Raw genomic sequence first — 24,121 nt, forward strand, 5'->3', positions numbered from 1 at the left:
TTAGAACATCCTGCAGATCCAAAAGCTCTTTGGGAAAGATTGAAAAATAATTTTGCAGTGGATTTTGTTTCGCATGCATCACAAAATAATGGATATGAAGATAGTGCAATCAAACGTGCTTATTGTATAATTTCATACAAACTAAATACGATGGCAATAGGAAGTCAAAATTTTTGTTTTTGGGTGGAAAGGTATGGTATGGACGACATTGAGACATACTAATACAATCAAAACGTGGAATTTTCAAATTCTAATGAATCAGCAGCTAATGGAAAACGTATGTATCTGCTTCTGCAAGAAAAATAGGTTGATATTGCGGCCAATGTTTTACAAGCTGCCAACGATTCTAATTATGTTGGAAAAAAGTTTTTTCATAGGCGAGCCAGGTGGTACCGGTAAAACCTTTATGTATAATATCTTGTATCACACTCCGTGTGGCAAAAATTGCAAAGTAATATGTATTGCGTTTACTGGGAATGCATCAACTCTATTGCCTCTTGGATAAACAACACATGAGACATTTAGCTTGAAAGTTTTGCCTTCCTCAGATTCGATTTCCAGTATAGAATCGGGTTCAAACAGAGCTATAGAATTAGCTGAAGCGGAGGTTTTCCTATTTGGTGAAGCGCCTATGTTACCCAAGTATGGTTTACAAAATATGGATCAGATGTTGTGGTCTATTTCAAATTCAAACTTGATATTTGAGGGGACAATTCTAGTTGCTGGAGGTGATTTCCGTCAGGGCTTACCTATTCAACTCCGAAGCAATAGCAGTGGAACACTTGATTTGTCAATAAAAAAAAGTCATCACTAAAAATGTTTCAAATATTTTTGCTGATAAAATTATATGTGTGTCGATCCCGAAAAGGAAGGAGTGGCTAAATGCATCCTGTATAGGGAACATGGAAACATTCCCAAAAATGACTTCAATTAAAACAAATTACCTGAAGGTATTTCTAGTGATAATTTAATTGAAGAAGTATTTAGAGATTATCATACAAATCAAAATTACACTAGAATGAAGGAACGCGATATTTTAGCTTTGCTCAACAAAGACGTAGGTAAAATAAATCCAAAAATTGTCAATTGTCTCCCAGGAGAAAACAAATTTTGCAAGAGCTATAATTTTGTGAAGGATAAATAGGAAGAAGCAATTGAATTCACTCCAGGATTCCTCAAATTCAATGAGACTGCAGGTTTGCCATCCCATGATCTTAAAAATAAAGAAAATACGATAGTTAAACTTATGCATAACTTAAATATTTCAGAACATTGTTTAATGGAAAACGCCTAATTGTTACTGAATTATGCAATAACATAATTAAGTCAAATATATTTACAGAGGAAAATTATGGAAAAGATTTACACAATTCTCGAATAAAACTCGACTACAATAAAACACGACTTGGATGTAAAGTATAATGACATTAATTTCGACTTAGACCAGCATTTGCGATGACAATACATAAATCAAAAGGGCAAACTTTGGGGTCTTTTGGGGTCGATCTCCATACAAATGTTTTTAATAACGGTATGTTGTACGTAGAATCTTCTGAAGTTAAACGACAACGTAGCTTAAATGTTCTTCTACCAGCATTGAACACTCCCAATGAAACCTATTGTTGTTAAGATTAAACAACTTTTTTACTAACTAAACATGTAATAATTGTGTATATACAGTAATTGTCATCCTCGAAATCGGTCACATAGTTTTTCTTCTAAAAACTTCCATACTGACATTTCTGGCCTCAGGGTGGTTGCATTGAACCTATGGTGACGCCATGACATCAAGAAGAAGTTCACATTGTCTGCGGTTAGAAGACAGGAAACAGAAAGATTCATATCTATACAAGCCTGTCGCAAACCGAATGCCAGGGCTTGAGCTTTGCTCGGTCCGTGGCATTTCCTTTTGTTAAACGACAGCTTAGCTTAAAAACTCAGCTATCACCTCAAAATGAGCGATGAACACATAATGCAGTGTGAGAGAAAGCATTTAACAATCCTAATGAAACCTCTTTTTATTAATATTATATATCCTTTTTATTAATTAAACGAGCAATAACTGTGTATGTATGTATTTATTTTTCCTCGAAATCAGTTTCATAGTTGTTTTTTTTGAAAACTGGTATACTTACATTTCTGGCCTCAAAAACTATCCAGATAGGTCACAACTTTAAGGAAAAATTCGTATTTTTGTGGACGTAAGGCTGGTGGCTGTATCGCACCCATGATGACGTAATGATATCTAGAAGAAGTTCGTGTTATCTGGAGTTAGAAGACAAGCAACAGTGAGAATTAAATATATGCAACCCTGCCGCGTGCCGAGTGTTAGGGTCCGGGTGACGGTAGAGCTCCTGGTCTTAAATATTAAAACTGTCAATGCGCAATCATTTGTTTTTTGTTTTGTTTTTACTAATCTTGTTGAATATGGCGATTTAAAAAAAAATTAGGTTATGAGATATAAAAACACATAGTTAAACTTAGGATTGTTTCCAGTAAGTGCAAGTTATGTTATGGGCCTTAGAAGTTATTGTTTGATTCATTTATTGATGATGATTTATGGTATTCTTATGCTGCTAATATTGTTTGACTTTATTTCTGCGCGTCATTGGGTTACTGTAGTTCTATGCTTTTCTTTGAAAAAATTCTTTTGTGGAAATAATTAGTTTAAATTAATTTCTTTAAAGAATTAGCACATTTTCCCTTCAAAAATTTAATTGCATCTCAGTACATTAAAATAAACCTTAATTGAACATTCTTTTGGAATACTTTAGTTTAACTTGGCAATGCTGCACTTTTTGTGATGTGGTTTTATTTCCACGGGGTCCATATTGAAATTATCAAGATTTTGGTTTCTCTTTTATTTCAATGTTCTTCAGGTCTGTGAGGTATTGCATATTAATTCATTATATGCGTTTCAATTTATCCTTAAAAAAATTAAATGAACAATCCAACTTTTCCCATATTTCGGGATTTTCAGCATTTCATTTGTCATGATACTGTAAAATTTGGCATGTTACTGCAAAATAGATCGAATTAGATTATTATATTACACAAAATAAAACATTTTTTTTTAAAATGGAAAGAACGTTTTCAACTAATATGCATCTTAGGGCCATATTTGACTCTTTTAAAAAAGAGGGGCTAAGATTTAGTTGCAATGATTACTATGTTTATAAATAATACTAAATAGGAAATCAAATGTTATATTTCTTGTGATTCATCTTCTTCTTGTTTGAATTATTATGTGTGGAGAGTCTTGCACATAATCTCGTTCCAGGCCATATAAATACATTCCAGGCCACAAGGGGGATTTCTGCAACTAAAATTCTCCAGATCCTGCACTACCATGCATAGATCAATCCCACTGCGATACCACAGGATAAATACCGTATTTTTTCCCTATCCAGTTTTCCCATCTGTTATTTATCCTATTTGATTTTTTCTTTCTGAATAGGGGGGTTACAGCCTCCTAAAAACTACTACAGACTAGAGTACAAATTACGCTCAAGATTTTGGTTGCCTCGTCTTTAAACTTCAATTCAATTTGTGTCGTTTTACAAAATAGTTTTTTTTATAGCTTCAATACGCTGCTAAGAATTGGCACATTTAGCCTACCAAAGTACCAAATCATACAGTCAAACAACTCTCTGTAGGAGGATCGGATTGTCAAAGAAATTATGGTCTTGATTGCCAATAATTTTCAATATAACTTTATTCTCTCGAAGGGCAGATCTGACCTATCTAAAAATATTGATAATGTTGGGGCTTTTTCACATATATACCTTCAACCGCTTTCAACTCTTTAAAGGGCACTAGAGCTTTCATTTCCCAATTTAAATCATCCATTTCTGTTCCTTAGATATTGCAGATGGGACATAGGGATAATCTGAATAAACATAGTATATTTGGAGTTAGCTCCACTTTTTTCCCTATAAGTCGTAATTCAACGTCCCCTTGCCCCACCCCCTTCAGTATTTCTTGAAATTTTCAATTCCCCTCAGAAGTTCCTGCGGTTTTTTAGATATATTTTTTTGATATCCTAGCACCGCGAGGAGTTTTCCCTTTTCCATGAGAGTCCTATCCCTGGATTCCCACGAGAGTGCCGGATTTCATAGGAGCCCTACTTTTTAAACGCATCCCTATCCCGTAATGCAAGCATTCAGCAGGTGTTAGTTAAATCACTGGGGGAGACTAAGAGACGCAGCTATTAATTAAGTTAATGTTTACATTCGGTTGCTACGTAATTAGAGGTAAGGGTAATGCAATCGTGCATGACATTGTAGATTTATTTAGGGTAACGCAATCTTGGGTGACATGGTAGATTTATTGGGAATAACTTAATGACGGCACACACGTGTTTGTTACCTAATGACATTGCACTCGTGGGTGTTACGTAATGGCAGCGCACACATGGGCGTTACGTAATGACAGCGCACTTGTGGGGTGTTACATAATACTTTTATGATTTCATTTTCTTTCAAGACGTTGTTTTTCCTTCGAGACGTTCAAGGTGTTTTTTTATTTTTCTTTAAAGGCCTTTTTTCAAGGCGTTTTTTCGTTAGTTCTTACATAATGGGGAATGTTTACAGATGATGCATTCTAACGGGACCTGTTTCTTCAGAACCTGTGGGGGACCCCCATCTTGTAAATTAAGCACGGCACACACATGGGTGTTACGTAATGACGGCACCAAGCAGAGGAATCTTATTAAGACATTTTTTTTCCAAGATGTTTTCCAAGACGATTTTCAATGTTTCTTTAGTTCTTATATAATGGGCAATGTTTATGGATGACGCATTCTAACCCGGCCTGTTTTTTAAGAGCTCATAGCGGATCTCTGGTTGTAACTAAGGAGGATACTACTTATATAATACTTATTTAGATTAATTTTTCTTTAAATGCGTTTTTCACAGGGGACATTATATTCTAATTATTTTTGCCCCCTATTAGAACTCGAAAGGCCATTTCCATCTAATGAATCTCCGCCTTAACCGAGTGAGCTAGCAATGTATTTTTAATATTATGGTTCGGCTAATACAATCTATGAAATAGCCCTTGCACGTAAAGAGAGCCCCCTTTTTCGGGCTTGCTAGAATGACGATTGTGTGTTTCTTACGGCTGCGATAATTGACATATAATATTTGATATAAAATATAATATATGAGATGCCATAATATATGATATAAAATCATGAAATCAAAGAAAAAGCACTTAAAAACAACACTAATGGAAAAAACAAGCATGAAAAGGCCTATAAAGGATAAAAAAGGTATAAATCATGAAATCGCACAAAAAGCAATTAAAAATCAAACATTAAATCCATTGGTTCATCTTTTTGCAGCCAACCCATTTCACAATGCCCCCCCCCCCCCACAAAAAAACATCCCGCACCACTGAGGCATTACGCAGCTACCCCCTTCCATACACGTGGTATCCATCATCGCCCCTAGAACATTTTCAACCTTTTTACTATAAAAAATAATCTTATGAATTTGAAATTAAACATCGTTTTTTTTTTTTTTATTTGAAAAGCGGGACATGGCATTCCATTGTTATCATGTTATAGTCCAAGGCAATTCATGCCACTTAGAATTTAAAACATTTCCTGAACAATTCTTCTCCTAATTTCCAATGGTTTTATGAAAATCGGCTGTACGATGCCCCTCCCTCCTCTGCAACACCCATTAAAATCATTTTAGCTTTATCTAACGCTTGAATACCCCAATGGGTATATTTTTCACATTTTATTGCTATTGTTTTCCGACAATTCCCAACCTATGCCCCACTATGATTGGTCCGAGACATCACCTCGTTATTCCTAAGATATTCTCGGGATATTTTCTTGTTAAAAATCACGCATTAAATCCATTTACTCATGTTTTTGCAACCCAGGGTCTATTCACACCAGAGTGCCTCACTATTACTTCCCCTCTGGCACCTTTTACAACCACCTCATTATCTCTATGACATTTTTCAGGTATATTCTCATTAAAAATCACGCGTTACGTCTATTGGTTCATGTTTTCACAACCCAACCCTCCATGAGAAACCATGTCAACCCTCAACCTGTGCTACACTATTGCTCCCCCTCTGGCACCATTTACTACCCAATAATCATTCCTAAGACATTTCAAGATATATTTTTTTAATAGGGTGATAACCAATTCCAATTCTCTACTTCTGACCCGCCATTACAATGGTTCCACCTCCAGTTCTGCTGGCTTCCACCCCGATTCAACTGACTCCAGCTCCATCTATTCCCCTCTAACCTGAACTCCAAATCCAGCTCTCGTTACGTCAGTTCCAGATTCCACACTTCTACCCCCGATTCCACAATTCCGATTCGTTTAATTCCACTGCAAGTTCCGCCAATTCCAAGATTTTATATGTGACTGTAATCTATGACCGGTAAATGGCACACCCCTGGTGCAGATTATCACGCTTAAGGCTTTTCAAGCGCCCCCCCCCACAAAAAAAACTTTATAAACTAAAATGACTACTTTTTATTTGAACACCGGTAACTAGCCATTTCATTTTTATGTTGCAATGTTCCATGCCAATTGCCAGTTATGATACTCAATAGCTAGCATGTGACACCCTTTGGCACTCTCATCATTATTTCTAAGACATTTCAAGATGTTGTTTTTCATAGGGTGACAACCAATTCCACTTCCCCCGCTTCTGACCCGCGGTTACAATGGTTCCACTTCCGATTTTGCTGGCTTCTACCCCGGTTTAACCGACTCCAGCTTAATCTATGCCCCTACAACCCCAACTCCTAATCCTGCTCCTGTTGCGTCAATTCCGGATTCCCCAGTTCTTCCCCGATTCCACAATTCCGATACCACCAATTCCACTCCAAGTTCCGCCAATTCCATTATTTTATATGAGGCTGGCTCCGGTGTAATCTATGACTGGCAAATGGCCCCCTCTGGTGCAAACTATCACCCTTAAGGGTTTTTCAAGCCCCCCCCCCCAAAAAAAAAAATTATAAGCCACAAATGACCACTGTTCTATATGTGAACACCGGAAACTGGCCATTTTATTTTTATATTTGAAAGTTTCGTGCCAGTTCTCAGTCTATGGTACTCAATGGCCAGCATGTCACATCCTCTGGCGTGCATTATCAAACCTAAAGCATTTTCAGCAATTGTCCGGCAAAATATCCGTTTACACCAGAATCGATCGTTTAAACTTAACGAAAAACCCTCAATAATGTCTTTTCTGATGAGACCTGCCAATTAAGGCCAGCGTGACACAATGTACCGCCCCCTATGACACACTCCAGAGAACAACCTAAGAAATAACAAATTCATATTACAAAATACAAAATACTTATTACAAAACAAAAGTAATTCTTACAAAACAAAATACATCCTAAGAAATCCCAAATTCTTCTTACAAAATACAAAATACTTGTTACAAAACAAAAAATAATTCCTACAAGTCAAATTAACGACCTAAGATATCACAAATTCTTCTTACGAAGCAAAAATAATTCTTACTAAATGAAAAGAAATCTTACAAAACAGAAATACATCCTAAATAATTCCTAAAAAACAAAAATATATTAAAAACCAGAGATTGTTCTTACCAAATACAAAATTCTTCTTACATCATACGAAATACTTCTTATAAAACAAAAAATTCTTACAAAACAAAAAATACGTCCTAAGGAATCACAAAATAGTTGTTACAAAACAAAAAATAATTCTTAAAAAAAAAAATACATCCTAAATAATTCCTACAAAACACAAATACATTGAAAAATCAAAGATTTTTGTTCTTACAAAAAAATTCTTATTCCAAAATACAGAATTCTTCTTACAAAGCAAAAAATAATTCTTACAAAACAAAAATACTTCCTAAGAAATCACAAATTATTCTTACAAAATACTTGATACAAAACAAAAATAATTCCTACAAAACGAAAATAAACCCTAAACAATCACAAACGGTTCTTACATAATACAAATACATCCTAAAGAATCAGAGCTTGTTCTTACAAAATACAAAATACTAGTTACAAAAAAAAATGCTTCTTACAAAGCAAAAAATAATTCTTACAAATCATAAGAAATCACAAAACACTTGTTAGAAAACAAAAAAACACTTCTTACAAAGCAGAAACTAAATTTTACAAAACAAAATACATTTTAAAAAAAATCAGAGATTGTTTTTACAAAATAGAAAATTCTTCTTAGAAAATACTTCTAACAAAGCAAATTTGCATAAGACCATTGAAAATTAGGAGAAGGATTATTCAAGAAATGTTTTAAATTCTAAGTGTCATAGATTGCCTTGGACTATCCCATTCTAACAATGGAATTCCAAGTTCCGTTGTTCAAACAAAAAAAAAACAGTGTTTAATTTCAGATTGGTAAGCTAATTTTTTATGTTAAAAAGGTTGAAAATGTTTTAGGGGCTATGATGAATTCCACGTGTATTGCAGGGCGTAGCTGCGTGATTCCATGGTAGTATGTTTTTTTACGGGGGGGGGGCATCATGAAAAGGTTGAGTTGTGAAGATGTGAACCAATGGATTTAATGTGTGATTTTTAACTGCTTTTTCTGTGATTTAATGACTTTCTAACGTTTTTATCCCATATAGGTCTTTTTCATGTTTTGTTTTTTTCCATTTGTGGTGGTTTTTAAGTGCTTTTTTTGTAATTTCATGATTTTATAGTGTTTTTATCAATAAATTTTGTATTTAAAATCCCTCTCAACTTTATTACTAAGAATTACGCTAGCAGCAAGCCGCGATATTATTTGGTAATACTCTCTAAAAGCATTACTTAATGAGCAGGTGATTTCTAGTGATCAATTTTCCCCCTCTTCGTTTCAATTATCGCAGCCGTAGGAAACACACAATCGTCATTCATGCGCGAAAAGGGGGCTCTCCTAGCATGCAAAGGTTATTTCCTAGAATGTATTATCCGAAACATAATATTAGAGATATATTGATGGTCCACGGCCTTTCGAGTTCTAATGGAGACAAAAATCATTAGAATGTAATGGCCCTTGTGAAAAATACATTGAAAGAAAAATTAATCTCAAAAAGTATTATGTAACAACCCACGTGTGTATCCTCGTCAGTTACAACCGGGGATCCCCTACGAGCTCTGAAATCACAAAAAAACATTGTGTAATATCCCACGTGTGCGTTGTCATTACGTAACGCCCATGTGTGCGCTGCTATTACATAACGCCCACGTGTGTACTGTGATTACGTAACACCTACGTGTGCGCCGTCATTAAATTATTCCCAGTAAATCAACCATGTCACGCAAGATTGCGTCACCCTAAATAAATCTATCAAGTCACGCACGGTTGCATTACCCTCAACTCTAATTACGTAGCAACCAAATGTAAACATTGACTTAACTAATACCTGCGTCTCTTAGTCTCTTCCTGTGACTTAACAAACACCGGCTGGTCGCTTTCAATGCGGGATAGGGATGCGTTTAAAAAGCAGAGATCCCATGTAATCAGGGGCTCTTATGGGAATCTAGGAATAGGGCTGTCATGGAAACTGGAACCCCCACTACTGGCCTTTATGGGCCATGTCATTCCCGGAGGCATGGTTATTGGACCTTTGACTATTTGAGCAAAAATGGCTACTTCAAAATTCTCATCGGACGTCCTTGGGGGGAGGGAAGCGAAAAGAGACTTTGGAGGGTGATGGTTTGCCTAAAATCATTTTAAACTCTTAAAAGGGCGCATTTTTTAAAGATTTATGGCATCTATATTTGGCACCTTGAAGTGAGCCAGTACTTTTTTCTATACATTGGCTTAGACTTATATAGCATTTAGATAAAGGCAAGAGGATTTCCATGGAGACAAAAGCCATTTAAAAAAAAATACTTTATTGATTCTTCACGCTCAAAATAGGCCCCATTTTTTTTTCAGGGTAAGTAGACTAAACCAAAATGACCATAATGATAACATTAAATTTTTAGGAAGAACATTGAGGCTATCTTGTTTCGAAAAAATAAATGTTTTTTTTATACTGATCTGCTTAAAAAATTACGTGGGTTTTAGGCACCCCAGTTAACATTTCAGGAACAAGTTGATCTCAATAAAGATCAATAATTAAGGAGACAATACTTACACCAAAGAATCTGGTTGTATTTATTTGTGACGTATTTTTTTTTTTTTTTTTTTAGATAACAATACATAAGTCTTGTTAATAAATGGCCATGACATGGTATTGTTTCAACAAACCAACAGATATGTGTATATTCAAGGGGGTGTTTAATGGTTGGGTGTTTGTACGGCTTGACCCTATAGGACCAAAAATTACGCAGACTTTCAATTCATATACGAAAAAATTGTATTTCACATTAAAATTGTATTTCACAAAAGTACTATTGATCTGAATTTTTTTATTTTTTCCAAAATTTAAATGACAGTCCAAGATATTTACCTTACGCATAAAAAAAATTAACAAAAAAAACTTTGCAAATATTCCTATTATTATATGCAAGACAATAACAATTAAAAATGAGCAGAAATTAATTTAAAACACGCCCCCCTCCCCAAAAGATAAAGAGAAATAAACATCCATATGTAGATGCATATGTTGAGTTTTGCTGATAAAGCTGGAAAGTGACTTTTTGAGAATATGTTCACCCTTAACTGCTCTTAAATTTAAAGAAGACATTAAATTCTTGTGGAATCAGATTTTGAAGTTTTGTTTGAATCAAAAACCACTCGCTTCTTCTTTTCCCTTTAATATGAATTGAAGGATTCTAAATGATCCACAACGAAAGAGTTCTTGCTTGTGATTTTCCTGAAGCTATCCAAGCAAGACCTGACATCGAGGATTCTATTTGGCGAGTTTTTCCTTGCTCTCAAGAAATTAGAAGACATGACCTTTTTACATTTAATTTTCTTAAATTGTGTTCAGGTTCATAATACTCTGATTATGGTTATTCTTGGTATGTGATTAAAAAGCAAAATAAACTAAAAGTAAGATGTAATGTTGAAACTTAAGACGAAGAGAAATTATTTCGTACATGAGAGGGGTTGCTCCTTCCTCGCCTTAGCTCTTTACACTAAACTCCTCAACTTCTTTAAAGATATTTCTCAGTCACATTCAACGGTCCTTGTGTTGTGCAGTTTTTCTTAAAGAATTGTCACAAAAAGCAAAACTTTAGCGTAAAGAACAAGGGCCAAGGAAGGGTCAGCCCTCCTTATATATGGAATTATTTCTTCTCGTTTTCAGTTTGAATATTGATCCTTACTTTCAGTTGAAAAAACGTGTTTTTTTTTCAATTTCTAACCATTCTCTCATACCCATCCCTCTAACAGAACCTTGCTCAGAAGAATTTTTGCATAAAAAGTTTTTATTATGAACAGGGATTCTTCCTCCTCTGTTCATTTTGTTTCCTAGAATTAAACGTCCCTATGGGAGGAACGCAATATCTAAAGCGTGATATCCTTTTTAAACGGTGCCGGATCGAAAACAAAAAGTACACCATTGGAAGTGCCTTGACCGAAAACTGTATTTAGGAAACTTAAAGTCTCTTGGTTTGAACAACAAGAAAATTCACTTGGCTTCAAAACAATAATATTAGAACTTTCAATTTTCGTTAGCCCGAGCCCTCCCATTATTTCTACAACCACTGGTTAGAGATCATCATCAATCGGGAGAATCAAAAGAAGCAAACAAATAAATACATATCCGAGATCAGCTGTCTTTGGGGAAAAATACTAAATTTTGCAGATAGTGGCTTAAAAATTCTGTCACAGAGTTTTCTGATAAGATCAATATGATAGTATAATTTTTACCAAGATTCCGTCCCTTTATGGAGTGTTTTATCCTTTTTTCAATAGTGATACTAAAAAATTTCAAATTAGACAACTTTGGTAACTTTAGAAAAAATGGTTATATACTCCCAAAACGGGTAATAACTTGTTGAATATTACAAACAAAAATGGAACCAGATCAAAAGTAGATACTTTGATGTAAGTATTTTTATCAAAATTTTTCTTTCTCTGAGTTTCGGTTACTGTTCACACGGGATTGATTATAATTCATGTTCACGAACTGTTTGGTATTACCAAGAACGGTAATAATAATAATTAGCACCACTCGAACTAAATTATTACCGTCACTCCTACATTTAACATTTTGTCTTGGCATCGAAATATTTTAATGCTATCGTCATAGACTTTTACATCTGCACACTTATATTAGAAGTTGTTTTTTTTTTTTTGCTAAATTATGTTCCTTTATCTGCAAGATATACTACGCTTTTCATTTTCCGGTTTCAACTCCGAGTCCTTTTTTTAGATGGGAAAGGAGATAAACTAGCTCCAAATGCATGTTCGGATTCAGATCTCTCAAGATACAGGACTCTAGCTGGCGATCGCCGGAAATCACCCTCCCTATCAGTTGCTACAGAAAGATACAAGGTAATTTGAGCCGTCTTTTCTTCTTTTGACATTCATAAGCAATTATTTTTCCCAAACTTTAGCGTTTTATATAGCTTATATAAATTCCCTATTTCTTAGAGATATGAAAGTAGTAGTGTATTATATGGAAATTTATGTTAACACATCGGAGAGCATTTAAACATGTTTCAGGGGAAGATTTTCAGTGAGGAAAATACTTCACTGAAAACAAAGTTTTAAAGAAAAGTTTTCCAAATTATACTTCGAAACTCGTGTCGAAATTATTTCAAGTTCTCTTCCTTTATTGAATTTTTATCATTTTTGATCCATTATACTGAAAACTTAGACTGCAAAGGGTGGGAAAATGACTTAGAAACTACATTAAAGGGTAGGTGCTATTACCAAATTTACAATTTTGGTTGTTCATAGGCAGCGCAATAGCGCGGCCTAAGTAAAGAACGATGTGGGCACAATGTATTGTTTATTATTTTTTTGGGGTTTTAGACCAGGGCTCTTCGTATCGAAGGAGTTCTCATAGAAACTTCGAAAAGGTCTCCTTCAATTGGAAATTGGAATGGCTGCCCTTTTTAATAGTCGAAAGTGATTGGAAAGCAACTAACACCCCTTCCACGCTCAACATTTCCCCAAACACATCGAATCAAATTTTTGAGATAGCAATTTTGTTCAACGTAGTTGATTTCCAGATAGAAATTATGTTTTTGAGGAGGACACTCCCCCCACAGCCCTTAGGGCAAGGGTTGGAAGTTATGCCCTGGGGGCGCATAAAGCTATTATAGAAAGCTTTGTCGTAGAAATTTCAAAAAGGGCTCATTCAATTGAAAATTCAAAGGGCTAGTGCCCTTTTTAGTAGTCGAAAGTTATTGGAGGGAAACTAATTCCCCTCTGACGCCCACCTTTTTCCCAAACACATCCAATCAAAATTTTGAGATAGCCATTTTGTTTAACGTCGTTGAAAGTTCTGGAAATTAGGTCTTTGAGAATGACAACCCCCCCCCTTCACAGCCCTCAGGGCAATTGTTGTAAGTTATGCCCTGGGGCATATAAGGTTTTTATAGAAATCGTTGTCGTAGAAACTTCAAAAAGGGCTCATTCGATTGGAAATTGAAATTGCTAGTGCCCTTCTTAATAGTCAAAAGTGATTGGATAGCAACTAACACCCCTTCCACGCCCACCATTTCCCCGTTGAAAGTTTAGGAAATTATATCTTTGAACAGGACACTCCCCCGACAGTCCTCAGAGCAAGGGCTGTATGTTATGCCTTGGGGGGCATATAAGGTTTTTATTGAAAAATTATCGTAGAAACTTAAAAAAAGGCTCATTCGATTGGAATTTTAAAGGGCTAGTGCCCTTTTAATAATCGAAAGTGATTGGAGGGCAACTAGCCCCCCTCTCACGCCCACCTTTTCCCCAAACATATCCAATCAAAATTTTTAGATAGCAAAATTTTTAGTTCCAATCATTTTGTTTGACGTAGTTGAAAGTTTTGGAAATTAGGTCTTTAAGGAAAACAACCCCCCCCCAAGGCAGGGGTTGTAAGTTATGCTCAGGGCAAAGGTTGTAACTTATGCCCTGGGTGCATATAGCCTAAGGTTCTTATAGAAAGCGTTGTCGTAGAAACTTCTAAAAGGGCTGATTCGATTGGAAATTGAAATGGCTATTGTCCTTTTTAAAGTTGAAAACATGTTGGAGCGCAACTAACCCCCTCTCACGTTCACCATTTTCCCAAACACATACAATCAAAATTTTGAGATAGCCATTTTGTTCAACGTAGTTGAAAGTTCTGGAAATTATGTCTTTGAGGATGCCCACCCCCACAGCCCTCAGGGCAAGGGTTGTCAGTTATGCTCTGGGGGATAAGGTTTTTATAGAAAGCGATGTTGTAGAAACTTCAAAAAGGGCTCATTCGATTGGAAATTGAAAGGCCTAGTGCCCTTTTTAATAGTCAAAAGTGACAGGGCAACTAACCCACCTCTCACGCCTACCATTTCCCCAAAAACATCCAATCAAACTTTTGAAATATCCATGTTGTACAACGTAGTTGAAAGTTCTGAAAATTAGGTCTTTGAGGATGATAACCCTCTCAGAGCCCTCAGGGCAAGGGTTGTAAGTTATGCCCTGGGGGCATATAAGGTTTTATTTGTTGAAAGCGATGAAGTAGAAACTTCAAAAAGGGCTCATTTGACTGGAAATTGAAAGGGCTAGTGCCCTTTTTAATAGTCAAAAGTGATTGAAGGGCACCTAACCCCCCTCTTACCCCCACGATTTCCCCAAACACATCCAATCAAAGTTTTGAGATAGCCATTTTGTTCAACGTAGTTGAAAGTTCTGGAAATTATGTAGAGGATGACAAACCTCCCAGAGCCCCCAGGGCAAAGGTTGTAAGTTATGCCGTGGGGGTATTAAAGGTTTGTATAGATAGCATTGTCGTAGAAACTTCAAAAGGGGTTCATTCAACTGGAAATTGAGAGGGCTAGTGCGCTTTTTAATAGTCGAATATCATTGGAGAGTAACTAATCCCCCTCTCACGCCCGCTATTTCCCATTCTCATTCACCATTTCATCATTTCCAAGTGTTGCCGTAAAAATTTCAAAAATGACTCATTCGATGGATAATTGAAAGGGTTATTGCCATTTTTAATAGTCAAAAGTATTCGGAGGGGTTATCCCCTCCCGACGCCCATTATTTCCCCAAACATATCCCATCAACATTTTGATATGGCCATTTTGTTCTACGTAGTTGAAGGGTCTGGAAATTATGTATTTGAGGATGACAATCCTCCCATAGCCCTCAGGACAAGGTTTGTAAGTTATGCTTTTGGGGCATATAAGGTTTTTATAGAAAGTTTTGCCGTAGAAGCTTCAAAAAGGGCTCATTTGATCGGAAATTGAGAAGACTAGTGCCTTTTTGACTAGTTGAAAGTGATCAAAGGGCAAATGCCCCCCCCCCCCACGCCCATAATTTCCCCAAACACTTCCAATCAAATTTTGAGATATCCATTTTGTTCAACGTATCAGATCGGTCTGGAAATTATGTCTTTGAGAATAACAAAACCCCCAGCCCTCAAGGTTAGGGTTGTAAGTTATGCCCTTGGGACATAAGAGGTTTTTATTGAAAGCATGATCATATAAACTTCGGAGGGGGCTCATTGGATTGGTAATCAGACGCTCTAGTGTTCTTTTTAAGATTCAAAGTGATCGGAGGGAAGCTACTCCCCCCCCCACACACACACACACACGTCGTATTGTCCCGAAATGCATGTAATATAAATTTTGAGAAAGCTATTCTATTCAAAATGGTCTAAATATCATATAACAAGGTCTTTGGGTTGAAACAATCCCCGGAGATTAGGGGCAAGGGTTGTAAGCTATACCCAGGGGGTATTTAAGGATTTTATGGAGGGGATGGTTGTTTAACTTTAGAAGAGACTCAGTCTGTCTTTCTGAAGAACACTATGTCAATATAGAACGAACAGAAATTAATTAAAAAACTTTTTCAGCAAAATCAGTTTTTGAAAAAAATAAAGAACTCCATTAAACCAAAATAAAAAAAATAGAATCGAATAATTTAATAAGAATGCAACTACCACAAATTAATATCAATAAATAAATGAAACCCAAAACAAACAGAAATTAAAATAAATAAGAGTCAAACTCAAAACGAGCAGAAATTAATATGAGTAGGGTTCTAAACCCCAAACTTTAAAAACCAGAATATAATTTGTACTTTACTGAAAAAAATTGTTTTAAATGTTTTCACTTTTCTAACTTTAAGACCAAAATCAATTAAGATTTTAAGGAATAAATATCAGCATATGTATATTAAACTGACAATGCAGATTTTTTTCAGTAAATTCATTTGAATTTTTTTCAGTAAAGTACATATTATATTATGGCTCTTAGAAAGCTTGGAGTTTATTACCCTACTCATATTAATTTCTGCTCGTTTTGAGTTTGATTCGTATTTATTTTAATTTCTGTTTGTTTTGGATTTCATTTATTTGTTGGTACTGATGTGTGGTAGTTGTATTCTTGGTAGAGTATTTGATTCTATTTTCATTGATTTTGGTTTAATGGAGTTCTTTACTTTTTTAAAAAAACTTATTTTTTTGAAATTTTTTTTTAAAATTAATCTATAGAAAACAGCCGATGTATTCATGAAAGTTTCTTTCTGTATGCTCTTTCTTCATTTCCAAGGTCTAAAAAAGAGTGAAAAAAATGAGTCACACTCCACACTGCTGAGCTTCCACTCAGTTTAGCGAGTCCACCCTAATAATAATAATAATAATACTCCAACCTAGACAAACCTTCCAGAAATCAGTAATAATATTTCTTTTTTGTTGAATCAGAAGCTGGGTATAAAAATACAAAGGTTCAGCTGTCCTTCCCACAAACCCTCATATTCGGGTGAAACCAGCTTTAAATTAATGGGAAATGTGTTCAAATTTTGAATGTAGACAGGAAGGGGAATATAAATTAAAAAAAAATTCGTTTCAATATTTGTTTCTTTGTATAATTAAATACAATATTGGCTGTAAAAAATATAAAGGGTTCTATATTTTAGATGTCGCTAGCTGACAATACCTCTGCTTCTGCCAAGCTATTTCAGGCACCACTTCCAGCACAAAACAAGATGGGAGAAAAGGTGGCTCAGGTAACATCCTATCTTTTCAATTTAGTATCTTCCCTTGTTACTTTGCCCTTAGGATGCTTTCTGTTGTATCTCATGGCTAGTATGTATGTTGAATGTAATTTTACTTAACTGATTATTTGTAGTGGTTCTAAAAAAAAACTAACTTGTGTGAAATTATATTACTACGAAAAGCGAAGTCAACCTAATAGCTCTTTAAATGGGAATGGAGAGCCGAAAATAGATATAGAATTTTAACTTTAATATCTGCTCCACTATTTGTGCCTAAGGAATCTTAATATCAAGATGAAAAGATTACTCTAAATATATATATATATATATATATATATATATATATATATATATATATATATATATATATATATATATATATATATATATATATATGTATATATATATATAGCGTGTCTGCATGCAAAATGTGTTAGGTACAATTATTCTGCATATTATGAAGTGAGAATTGTTTTTTAACTTCACTCTGTACCCCCCCCTCCCCCTAATGTGTACCCCCTCCCCCTAATGTGGAAATATATAGCCCAAATTATATATTTCCCATCTATTCTGTCACCTTTCTTTGTCTCGTCTCAGGCTAAGCTGAAAGAAACTAACAAAAGACACTGGTTCTACAGTGCAACAATGGATTAACAACTTGACTGGTCGGCGCTATAACAGACAAGTACATTAATACCTATCAACTTCAGCGTCTTTCCCTCTGTGTGAAAAAACCTATTCAAATATATTTTATTATTACAGTAAGTACGATTTCTATCAACGATTTCAACTACACTTCAAACGTTTGTTTTTTTTTCTAACCGCGTGTGTCTCTGCTCTTCATTTTCATTTTGACTCGCTTAGATTCTCGGTGTCGCTTGTCTTCTAACCGTGCGTGGCTTTACTCTTCATTTTCATTTTCGACTCGCTCAGATTTTCGGTGTCCCTTTTCGTCTAATTGCGTGTGTCTTTGCTCTTCATTTTCATTTTTGACTTGTTCAGATTCTCGGCGCCGCTTGTCTTCTAACTACTTTTGTCTTTCTTCTTCATTTTGGGTTTTGATTACTCCAGACAATTTAGCAATGCCTTTTGCTTTAGCTGCCCGTATTGGTCTTGTCTCATTTGACGGTCCAGGTTGATTTTCACTCATTATAAATTTAATTTGTTCGGTCTCTTCTCTCAGTTTTTTCACGCTTGATGGTTCAGGTGATTCCAAAGAATCATCATTTGCAATGTACGCAAATTTTCGTTTTTTGTGTCATCCTAAAGGCCTTACATAGCTGGTTTTACGTTGAAACCTATAGGCCTTATTCGCGTATCGAGTTTTTTTTTATCAAACAAAAAACAAACTAATTTCAAAAGTGTCAGGTATTTTACTAGTTTGAATTAAAACATTAAAATTATTGTTCAGCCACCATAAATATTTTTGCAGTTTACATAATAACTTTAGCGATTCTGAACTGAACTTAAAGAAAAATTTAACTTTTTTTTCATGTCTTAAATACTTTCCATTTGTGATGTTGTGTCATAGATATAAAAGCGATAAACTCACTCTTGTGGTGGGGGGGGGGGAGGAGAAAGGTAAAATTCATCAAATTTTTGGTTTTCTTTTTTAAAGGTTTTAGAATTGTTGTAATACCTTGTCAAAATGTGTGCAAATATTTTTGCAATTACCAGTTTTTTTGCTCTTTAAGCAATTTAATATAATATTCTCCGTACATGAAAATCTTCAGTTTTTCCACTTACGTGTGACAAGTGTGACAACGTTCTTGCAATACTGATGTATATAAAAAGGACTTCAAAATTGTCGGGTATATTACTAGTTTGAATTAGAACATTAAAATTATTGCTCAGACACAATAAATATGTTTGCAGTTTACATAATAACTTTAGCGATTCTGAAATAAACTTAAAAAATTTTCGACTTTTATTCATGTCTTAAATACTTTCCATTTGTAAAGTCGTATGCTTCATAAATATAAAAACTGTATTTCACTCATGTGGTGGGGGGGGGGAGAATGATATAATTCATCTAACTTTTGATTTTCTATTTTAAGGTTTTTGAATTGTTGTAATCCCTCGTTAAAATATATACAAATATTTTTGGAATTACCCGTTTTTTGCTCTTTCCGCAATTCAGTGTCTTTATACTGCAGTCTATTTAAAGATATTTGATTACTACAGCTAATCCAATTTCTTACAACGATTTCTAGTAAGCTTCAAACCTTTGGTTTTCTTTATTTAGATATAAAAAAAGGTTGTATATATATTTTTTTATATTACTATCTTTTTAAATGAGCAATGATTGTATATTTATTTATTTATGTATGTATGTATTTTTCTCGAAAATGGCTCCATATTTTTCCGGAAAAATTGGTATCCTGGTATATTCTTGCCTAAAAGACGAGTTAGATAGGTCAGAAATTTCAGAAAATTCATTAAGAAACTTAATTTACGGGTAATTGCAAAAATATTTGGCTCTCGGTGCACGGCAGGCTTCTATATATGGATTCTCATTGTCGCTTGTCTTCTAACCGCAAACAATTTGCTGTCTTTTCATACTGATGTCTTTTCAAAGACATTTGATTTTTAAAGCAGTCTGGGCATTGGTAAATTACCAGAAAATTTGCCAATGCCCTTCGTTTTAACTGCCCTTATTTATATATATATATATATATATATATATATATATATATATATATATATATATATATATATATATATATATATATATATATATATATATATATTTATATATATATATATATATATATATATATATATATATATATATATATATATATATATATATATATAAAATATATATATATATATATATATATATATATATATATATATATATATATATATATATATATATATATATATATATATATATATATATATATATATATATATATATATATATATATATATATATATATCGCTATATACGCCAGCCACCAATATATGTTCAATTTATAACTTCACTCGTCTGTTCTTATTTTATTTTATTTTTTGTATTTATCTAGTATGTACTCATTAGTTATCCTTTCTTACCAGTAGTGTCACCTGTTCAAGCGTATTATGACCCTATTTAATGCATTAATTAAGACCTGTTTTGCTCTGTTATTTACAAAAATACCTTTTATTTAATTCCAAATGAACATCCAAGAGACTGAGAAGAGTTGAACTGTGTCCATGCTAGGATTTGATTTTGGCCACAGTTTGTTTCCAAACAGCTATTGAGAAATGTGACATTAGAACTGTTTGTCTTATGGATATATTAAGATTGTGTGTCTTTTTCAGCTAGTATTAACGTTTTGAAGCAATCCAACGGTTGTTATAATATATTTGCATATATTTACCTTGGCAGTGTAACAGAATTGGAGTGTATATACAAACAATTTCCAAAAAAAGAACTGTGAATATAGTATAAATAAAAAAGATGGGATTTTCATTACTTTAACGGATGAGACGATGCCCAAATAAATGGTGAACTATTAAACCACATAGGGTTAGTTCCTCTTCTTTTTTTTATTCAATAGAACTTCCTTCCAGAAACCTACGTAACCTCTTATCTGCCCAAGCTGAGATGTTGAACCAGAGAATATGTTCGAACCAATTTTTTTCTTTATTTCAAATTTTATCGACTAAAACTAAGAGAAACATTTAGTTTTTCGTTAATTTTTGAAATTCTGTTTTTGTTTTAGTTAATAGGAAAATATAAAATTTGTTATTCATTCTAGATACATAGCTTATTGGAGTCACCAATGTAAATAATCTGCAGAAGAAAATATCGCAAAAATATGGGGATTGCCTTGAAAATCTGTCTTATTTAAATGTCTTTTGGATGGTAAATATGTATAAGACATGCATGTTTTCAATTGTTGTAAAAAGAAAAATGTTTTCCTTATTTACTAAAATGATTAAGATGAGGTTAAAAGTTTGACTTTTTCTGAAATTTTGAAACAGTTATAACCTGGGTATACGTCAAACCAGTCCCTAGACGTAGAGTGCTGAAGCTGCCTTTTTGGACCAAATACAATTGTAATACAGCAGGGGAGAGGTCACGATTTTTATCAAAGTAGCGATTTTTTCAGAGATACCTGACTATGCTCTTCTTGCTGATATTTTTACATAAGGCCTATAATCTCAAGCCCTCCGTAAGTACTTCCAATTTTTACAGAAAGTCAATTATAGGGCCGTATAGTTAACATTTCTAGAAAATTACCGATGGTGACAAAGACCTAAGGGGTCTTACGACTCTTTGAATAATATTAAATATAAGAAAAACGAGTTTTTTCAACTTAGAGTAAGGAGCAACATTAAAAATCGAAACGAACAGAAATTATTTAAATTGCTCTTCACGCTAAAGTTTTTTAGCACTTAAAACACAAATTCTTATTCTAATTAAACCGCCCCTTGTGTTTCAGAGGTCATTCTCAACAAAATGGGATAAACACTCAAACTTTAGCGTAAACAGCAAGATATTGAGGAGGGGCAACCCCTTTGTATACAGAAAAATTTCTGTTTGTTTTGAGTTTTAATGTTGCTCCTTACTTTCAGTTGAGAAAATTTGTTTTTTCTTAAATTTAATTTCTGATCATTTTTTCAAATAATGCCAGTAAATCAGGCTTCCTTTTCATGAAAAATCCCTCCCCTCGCGGGAAACTCCTCCTTAGAAATGTCCTCCCACGTAAAATACTCCCCATAAAATTCCATTCTGGAGAATTCTTCCTTCGCTGAAAAATATTATATGAAAACAATTGGTAAATTTTAAAATCAGAATTTAATATCAGAGTTTAAATCAAACCCAAATCAACCATTTTGTCCCTCGAGGTCCCATATGGGAAGTATTATTATTTGAAAGGAAATCTATATTATTCTCAATGAAAAATTATCTTTACTGAGAAATATCTATGATTAAGCATTAAAAATCTTCAGAATTGAGCAATTACTGTAAGACTGTATTTATTACCACAATATATTAAATTTAAATATACAAAAATCAATGTCGTTGATTTCATAATCAAATCTTGTTACTGTATTTTGTCTTCCTTGAGCACAAAACTTAAATTTTTTATGGAGTTGTCTGAGGCTCACAATTCTGAGGTACAGTAGATGTAAATATATTACTATAATTGAGACGAAAACCAATGGACTTTGTAGAACTAAACTTAGGTTTTCCTTGTGAAAACTCAGCTGCCTGAACAGTATTTTAGGGTGGCTCTAACCCTCTCACCTCGCCTCTGAAATCTATTTTCTATTTGTTATTTTTCTTAAAGTATCAAACAGTTCGTGGTAACGAACTGTAAGTAAGGAGCGACCCGGCTCAGTGGTAACCGAAACTCTAGAAAACGGGTTTTTGATACCAATAGATACATTAAAAGAATCAGATTTCAATGCTGATTTCAAATATATAACTTTCGTCAAGTTTGGTGCTACCCATCAAAAGTTACGCGCCTGAGAAAATTTGACTGATTTTCAAAAAAAGGGGAAAAGACCCCTTAAAAGTTATAGAACCTTAATGAAAATCACACCATCATATTCAGCGTATCAGAGAATCCTACTGTAGAGGTTTCAAGCTCCTATCTACAAAAATGTGGAATTTTCCATTTTTTTTGCCAGAAGAAAGATCACGGATGCGTTTTTTTTTTATTTTTTTTTTTCCCAGGGGTGATCGTATCGACCAATTGGTCCTAGAATATCTTGAGAGGGCTCATTGGAATGAAAATTAAAAGTTCTAGTGCCCTTTTTATGTGACCAAAAAAAATGGAGGGCAATTAGGCCCCCTCCCACGCTTATTGTTTCTCCAAAGTCACTCGATCAAAATTTTGAGATAGCCATTTTGTTCAACATGGTCGAAAATATGATAAATATGTGTTTTAGGATGACTTAATCCCCCGAAGTCCCCAGACGGAGGGCTAAAAGTTATGAACTTTACCCAATGTTAACATATAGTATTGGTTATTGGGAAGTATACAGAAGTTTTCAGGAGGTTTTTTTCTGGTAGTGGGAGGGAAGGGTGGGTCAGGGGTTATGTTGGAGGATCTGTCCATGAAGGAAGTTTTTATGGGGGAAGGGTAATTGCCATGAAGGGGGCGCCGGACTTGCCAGCATTATTTATTGGTTATTGGGAAGTAAACAGACATTTTCAGGAAGGATTTTTTTCTGGAGGGGGGGGCTAGAGGAGGGGGTTACTCTGGAGAATATTTCCGTGGAGGATGTTTCTTTGTGGTAAGGGACATTTCTATGAAGGGGGCGCCGGATTTCCAAACATTATTTAAAAAACGATCAGAAATTAAATAAAAAAAACAAGTTTTTTCAACTGAAAGTAAGAAGCAACATTAGAGCTTAAAACGAACAGAAATTATAACGCATGTGAGGGGTTCTCCCCCAAGTCAATACCTCGCTCTTTACGCTACAGTTTTTTTAGTGCTTTCAAAAGAGCTATCTATTCTAATTAAACGGCCTTTGTGATTCAGGGGTTTGTGAATCAAAATTTTTTTTAACTTTGAACGTAAAGAATGTGGTATTGACTAAGGGGAGAGCCCCCTCATATACGTAATAACATATACGTAATAAAAAAAAACAATAAAAAAACAAGCAATACGGCTCAATAGTAATCGAAACTTTTAAAAACGGAATTTTGATGTCAATAAATGTATCAAAAGAATATATTTATAATGCTGATTCTAAATATATAAATTTTTTTAAGTTTAGTATTACTCATCAAAGGCTACGAGCCTGAGAAACTTTACCCGATTTTTTAAAGAGGGGGGAAACATCCCCTGCGAGTGAAAGAATTTTAATGAAAATCACACCGCCAGATTCAGCGTATCGGAAAACCCTATTACATACGTTTCAAGCTCATATCTGCAAAAATCTGCAACTTTGTATTTTTTGCCAGAAGAAAAATATACGAATATAGAAGTTAGTTACGTAAGTTAATTTGTAAAGACATCCATTTAGCAAAAGAAAAGTAAAATTTTTATGCAAATTTTGTTTACTTATTCAATGACGGTTAGCCAAAATAAAAGCTGCATTAACTAAAAAAC

The 24,121-nt window shown here is 34.2% G+C and overlaps 1 protein-coding gene across 1 annotated transcript in view; it reads left to right on the plus strand.

The window, feature by feature from the left end:
- The window catches only part of LOC148956495 (uncharacterized), a 111,952-nt gene extending 91,791 nt beyond the window's left edge, over window positions 1-20,161 (plus strand). The window contains exons 6-8 of the mRNA XM_089091044.1: window positions 12,301-12,422; window positions 16,983-17,072; window positions 20,093-20,161. Of these exons, the coding sequence (XP_088947170.1) occupies window positions 12,301-12,422; window positions 16,983-17,072; window positions 20,093-20,161 (281 nt within the window). The remainder of the gene's footprint in view (window positions 1-12,300; window positions 12,423-16,982; window positions 17,073-20,092) is intronic.
- Window positions 20,162-24,121: the final 3,960 nt, after the last annotated feature.

This window comes from Artemia sp. Qi Xiang Cuo, chromosome 1 (genome assembly GCF_049724085.1).
Source record: "Artemia sp. Qi Xiang Cuo chromosome 1, ASM4972408v1, whole genome shotgun sequence".
NCBI classification, from domain to species: Eukaryota; Metazoa; Arthropoda; class Branchiopoda; order Anostraca; family Artemiidae; genus Artemia; species Artemia sp. Qi Xiang Cuo.